Source organism: Arachis ipaensis, chromosome B09 (assembly GCF_000816755.2).
Source record: "Arachis ipaensis cultivar K30076 chromosome B09, Araip1.1, whole genome shotgun sequence".
NCBI lineage: Eukaryota > Viridiplantae > Streptophyta > Magnoliopsida > Fabales > Fabaceae > Arachis > Arachis ipaensis.
In genome coordinates, this window is record NC_029793.2 from 133,462,863 (window position 1) to 133,468,954 (window position 6,092).

General features: G+C 34.0%; 1 protein-coding gene across 3 annotated transcripts; it reads left to right on the plus strand.

Annotated features, from left to right (window-relative positions):
- Positions 451-5,942, plus strand: LOC107618392 (vacuolar amino acid transporter 1). 3 transcript variants are annotated; one of them, XM_016320446.2, is made up of 13 exons: positions 451-596; positions 1,035-1,276; positions 1,725-2,035; positions 2,966-3,180; positions 3,428-3,451; positions 3,538-3,718; positions 3,844-4,060; positions 4,331-4,466; positions 4,583-4,602; positions 4,740-4,885; positions 5,152-5,195; positions 5,282-5,344; positions 5,556-5,942. In XM_016320446.2, exons 2-13 carry the CDS (start codon positions 1,080-1,082, stop codon positions 5,652-5,654), a joined length of 1,653 nt encoding a protein of 550 aa, XP_016175932.1. In that variant the 5' UTR covers positions 451-596; positions 1,035-1,079; the 3' UTR covers positions 5,655-5,942. The 3 variants fall into 3 exon arrangements, with proteins under 3 accessions (XP_016175932.1, XP_016175931.1, XP_016175933.1); XM_016320445.2 differs by having other exon boundaries at positions 455-596; positions 1,040-1,276; XM_016320447.2 differs by lacking the exon at positions 451-596 and adding an exon at positions 641-774 and having other exon boundaries at positions 1,040-1,276.

Here is a 6,092-nt window from a genome sequence, read left to right on the forward strand (position 1 = left end):
TACAAGTTTTAAATTATATTTTAAAAAATTTAAAGTTTTATTTTTTAATAATTTTAAAAAATTGTTTAAGTTGACTGATATTTTAGTTAGTTAGCTAATGGAATTGCTGAGTATTATTTGTATAATAATTTGTTACACAATTAGAATAACTCACAATAATGATATTCTGATCTGATAAGTATGTTTCACAGTTTGAGGCCAACATGTAATTATAATAATCACCACCTTCAACATGTATATATATTTATACACAAACAAACGAAAAAACAAAAATGGGTCCTATGACAAAAATCAATGGTGATCAACTACTCTTCCAAAACAATGGACGGTCATGATTTTATTTGGCTGTTTAATTTTCACAGTAGAAAAAAAAGGTACCTCTCAACAAAACAACAATGATACACAATAAATAGCAGAGAAAGTTCCTTCTGTTCTGTGTCAATGTAAATAACTGTTCTTTGTTCATATATATATATAGTAGTATTAATAAGAAGTAATATAATAAGCATTAGTGAATGATCATATAGAGAGAAAGCAAAGTAGAAACTTGTTTCTTTCTTTTCTTTTCTCTGCTTGACAGAAGAACACTTTAAAAGGTGCTTAATTACTGATTCACTCATGTCATATAATTTCTGGTTTCAGAAGAATAACACACCTTTTCAGCTTCCTTTTTCTGTTTTCTTTTCTTTTCTTTCAGTTTAGTTTTGTATTTATCCCAAAACACATAGTTGTTGAAAACAGTGATGTATATATATATATACTAGGAAGTACGAAGTAGCAACTTCCCTCCCTTAAAATCTGGCAAATTTTATGTAACGAACAAATTATTAGGCCTTTGAGATTATCCTATAGAGAGGTTTCAAAGTTAATTAAATTATTAAACTCATTTAATGTTATTTATTTCCTACCATATATGTAGTTTTCCAATTTGGTTCATAATGAAGAGTTAAAGATTTAGTCAGAGTTAAAGATTTTGGACATATACCAAGTTGGAAACTTAGTTAATTCTAGATTCCTTTCTGTTTTACATATAGTTCAGGGTCAGGTTTTGATTGTGTGGTGGTTTTGAGGAGGAAAAGATGAACAACAATTCAGTTTCAGAGAACAGTTTCTACATTGACAGTGATGAAGAAGATGAGGAGAATAAGAATTTGAACAAAGTAGAAGGTGGTGGTGGTGATGGTAATGATTCAGATTCTTCAAGTTACACAAATAATGAAAACCTTCCACAGAGAAAACCAAGCTCCTACAACATCTCATGGCCTCAGAGTTACAGGTCAACTCTTTTCTTCTCCCTTCTTCTCAGTTTTCTTTGGATTTCTGCTTTTTTTTTTTCTTCTTTGTCTCCGTGTCACCTCAAGTTCATGGTTTAAGCCGTGGAAACAGGCAGCCGCCACAGATGTAATTATCAGGTTAGACTGTGTACATTATACTTTCGGGTCCGGCCCTTCTTAGAGTCCGGACCCTGTATTAATGCAAGATGCTTATGCACCGGACTATCCTTTTATTCCATGAGTCTTTTTGTTGGTGTGCCTTTTTTTATTTTTTTCAGTTCATGTGTTTAACTTTTCTAACTAGTTTCAGCTATAAGGAAAAAGAGAGAATCTTATTCAAGTAATTAAGCCAAAAGAGTTGAAAATTTATTAAACAACCTTGGCATTTGTTTTTTGTTTTTTGTTTTTTCGATTGAATGCTAATTTATTCTATTGTGATGAATGTTTCAGGCAGTCAATTGATCTATACAGCAGTGTTCCATCACCAAACATTGGATTTCTAGGGACACCTTCATTGTCAAGACTAAGCAGTTCTTTTCTTTCAACATCTCTAACAAGGAGACACACTCCTGAGGTACTTCCATCAGTTACAAAGCCATTGATTCAGCCGGTGGCCGCCGAGGATGAGGCCGTGCGTCGGCGTAGCTCTCATGCCTTGATTCCTCCAAGGAGGTCTTCTTCTTCCCTTAAGAAGGAATCAAAGGTCTCTCATGAAATTCCAATTTCAAGACATTGTTCTTTTGGACAAGCTGTGCTTAATGGTAAGTGGTTGAATTGTTGTTTATTCCATCAGTTTCCTTATATATATATGTTAGCATCACCTTTTGGTATATTATCAGATCAATGTGTCTAGATACAATTTTATTGATTTGATAAGGTACAAAAAGAGATTTGCGATTTTTTTCTATTATGGGATTGAAAGATTTTTTCTAGATCCAACTAAAATTTGGTTTAAAAAAGTAAAAGTAAAATGTTTCTATACTTAGGTTACTTTTCGCGCGGTTTGGTTAATATTTTAAAATACTAGTATGATTGCTTTCAGTCTCTTCGGTAGGACTGAAAGGAATCACACTAGTATCTCCGTCTCAGTGTCACATCTCGCCCTATCTCTTGTTCCAAACTCGGCCTAATTGAACTCAGTTCTAAAGAATTGATGATTGTTCATTGTTGAAGATCGAGATAATGTAGGAAACATGCATAAAAAAGAGGTAACAGCCTGGATAATATGCAAAGAACAGTGTCCACAATTGCAGATGTGGATGGATAATTATGGAATATACTAGTGGTATCTTTTTTCTCTTCTTATTGGATGAATTATGGAGTGTATCTTTTTGCTGCAATTTGTAATTCAAGAAGTTCAACAACCACAAAACTCAACCAACCCCTCCGAATGATTGCAGGGACCACATTAGCCAGTGATATTTATCACTTCTCAGCATGGTTCATAATCATTCCACCTTGTCAACATCATTTTCTCCTAACATTTCTGAAACATTGATCTGAAAAATTTGAATAGTAAAACTTAACTCATAAACTAGTAAGAATTTAAGAGTTAATTCCAAAGTTTGAGTTACTTGAAACAGAATAAGATGTGTGTAAAATTGAGACATGTTGGTATCAGAACATGCATATATATGCAATGCATAAAGCTATATAAACCATGGACTCAAATCTTGTTTTGGATTTTGCAGGCATAAATGTCCTTTGTGGTGTAGGAATCCTTTCTACACCTTATGCTGCCAAAGAAGGTGGATGGATTGGCCTTTCAATCTTGTTCCTTTTTGCAATTATTTCCTTTTATACCGGGATGCTCTTGCGTTCCTGCTTGGATAGTGAACCTGGAATTGAGACATATCCGGACATTGGCCAAGCCGCTTTTGGAACTACCGGGCGTATCGCCATTTCAGTAAGTCTTTTGACACCTTGATAGATGGAGAATCATATGTTAATATTTGAGAATTTCATTATCCTGCTTGTGACTTTGGTTAAGATAACCAATTATGGATTCAAAATTTTTAGATTCACTAGTAAGATAACAGAATCTTAGATTCAAAATAATATCTGCAAAGTATTATTACAAAAGATAATAGTCTAGTTTAAGATCTGCTACCTCTAATCTGATGCTAACTATTATTTTTTTTCCTTGAATGCAGATAGTACTGTATGTGGAATTGTATGTAAGTTCATAGCAGATAGAAGCTACCTTCAATTCTTTTCAGATAGAAATTACTTTGCCTACTTTAATATTCCTTCCTTCATACAGGCATGTTGCATTGAGTATATAATTTTGGAGGGTGACAATTTGTCTTCCTTATTTCCAAGTGCTCACTTGAGTTTGGGAGGAATCGAATTGGATTCACATACTTTGTTTGCGCTCATTACAACCTTGGCCGTTCTACCAACTGTTATGCTCCGGGACCTAAGCATTCTCAGTTACATCTCAGGTGAGACTTGCTTTCCAAGGAATCTAATTACAGTGATCCATTTGTCAACAGTCATTCATACTCGAAAGGTATTATGATCATTTGAAAAATCATATTGTAACCTATGATTACCTTGTTTGTTATAGCCGGTGGAGTTGTTGCGTCGGTTTTGGTGGTTATCTGCTTGTTCTGGATCGGCATTGAGGATGTCGGCTTTCAAAGCAAAGGGACAACACTCAATCTTGCAACTTTTCCTGTTGCTGTTGGTCTCTATGGATACTGCTACTCAGGACATGCAGTGTTTCCAAACATTTATACATCCATGGCAAATCCAAATCAGTTCCCTGCAGTGCTCTTAACATGGTAAAAACCAAGGATTTTCTTTAGCAAGTTATATAATTTATGATTCTTGAGATATTATAGTGTTTGTTAGATATAAGTTGGTTAGCTGGGAAAAATGAATTCATTCCTAACTAACATACTAATGTCTTTAACATACGAATCACAATTCACAAGCGTGTTAAGAAACTAGAATAATCTGTTCTATGAAGCAGAAAGCAGTAAAATCAAGGTATGTTATATATCTGTTAAAGGAATAAAAGTCTCAATCTGTGATCATTATTTTCTTAATAGTTTTGGTATCTGTACCGCACTGTATGCCGGAGCGGCTGTCATGGGATACACAATGTTTGGAGAAGCTATTCTGTCTCAGTTCACTCTTAACATGCCCAAAGAAATGGTTGCTACCAAGATTGCTGTCTGGACTACGGTATGCACACTCTACATTCTACTCTGTTCTCGTTCGAGCGCCATTAACTAAGTCGATTTCATCGCATATCAACTGCTATGTGCTAACTATCTTATCTGTTACTTGTACTTTTGCAGGTGGTTAATCCATTTACCAAATATCCTTTCACATTTTCCATATGAATATTTCAACATTTATGCTTCTTAGGAAGCCCTTTAAATTTCGGATTTATGATACTTCACTTCTATTGCATTTTCTTGGCGAAGAAGGATGTTTTCGCTTAACTCGCATCACGTATGCATTGACTATATCTCCAGTAGCAATGAGTCTAGAAGAGTTGATACCATCAAGCCATGCCAAGTCTTTCCTATATTCCATCTTCATCAGAACAGGGCTAGTAGTTTCAACCCTCATTATTGGCCTTTCTGTTCCTTTTTTCGGTGAGTCTTTATGCTTCCTTTACTACCAAGAGAATTTGCTTACAAAACCAGGCCTATTTGCTTTTCAATTTCGCTTTCTCTGTCTTCTGTTTTCAAGATTTTGTAAAGAAAATTTTCGTAACAGAATCTAAGCAAGCCAACTAATATGCGTAACTAACAAATAAAGGGAAAATGTGATTAGGATGAACGGCATTAACTTCTCAGATCAACAAATCACTCTGCTGTTACAAAAAAATTGTATTATCATGATTATGATTATCTTGCAGGTCTTGTAATGTCATTGATTGGATCTTCACTCACAATGCTTGTTGTAAGTTTTCTTCAGTTTAATCTGTTCCTTTTCTTTGTACTAATAGCTTGAAGCATTAAACTAACTGGAATTAACATTGGTGACAGACTTTGATACTTCCCTGTGCTTGTTTCCTACGAATCTTGCGCGGCAAAGTCACGCGATTTCAGGTATGATGATGATGATGATGATAAACTATTGGATTGATAACACTATAGGATCCTCTACAAAATGCTAGCATAAACATACTATATTGATTAAATGGAATTTGATAGAATCATACTTTGTTAACAATCTTACAAGAAACATCATCAGATATTTTTGTTACACCACAAATTCACTCATCAACTCAACTTTCTTTTTTTTTGTGTTTTTCTGCAGTCAGTACTCTGCATTACAATTATCTCAATTGGTGTTGTTTGTGCTGTTTTCGGTACATATTCTGCGCTCGCGGAGATTGTTAAGAGTTTAAGCGGATGAAGTTTTCTGGAACATAAGATTTAAATATGTCTGCTATTGTCATTTGTTCTATCTATTTTTTTATTTGTCACACCCAATTTTGAGTTTTTTTTTTGTTTGTGAAATTTCAATTATTTAGTATTGTTTGTGATTATTGTGGCTACTTGTTACTCCATCACAAGAAAGTTTTGGTCATGTTTGATTGTTTGAAGTGAAGGCAATAATGGTAACTAAAAGATTGTGGAAAGAGGAACCAGTTAAGGAGGGATGAATGAATTTTAGTTTAAATGAATGAACTAGATTCTCACACATTGGGATAAGCTTGCCATTAATCTTTTATCTCACTTCTAACCATAATACATATATATTATGGTGATGCTATATGTATAAGCGTTTTTGTAATCAAGTTCAAGTTCAATTGAGTTGGCATAAATTCAACAAAAAAATACGCGTATATGT

Excerpts from the sequence above, each read along its gene's own strand:
- LOC107618392 (XM_016320446.2), top strand. The coding sequence starts at position 1,080 with ATGAACAACAATTCAGTTTCAGAGAACAGTTTCTACATTGACAGTGAT. Across the intron at positions 3,181-3,427 it reads CCGGGCGTATCGCCATTTCA|ATAGTACTGTATGTGGAATT; the intron begins GTAAGTCTTTTG and ends CCTTGAATGCAG. Across the intron at positions 4,467-4,582 it reads AGATTGCTGTCTGGACTACG|GTGGTTAATCCATTTACCAA; the intron begins GTATGCACACTC and ends GTACTTTTGCAG.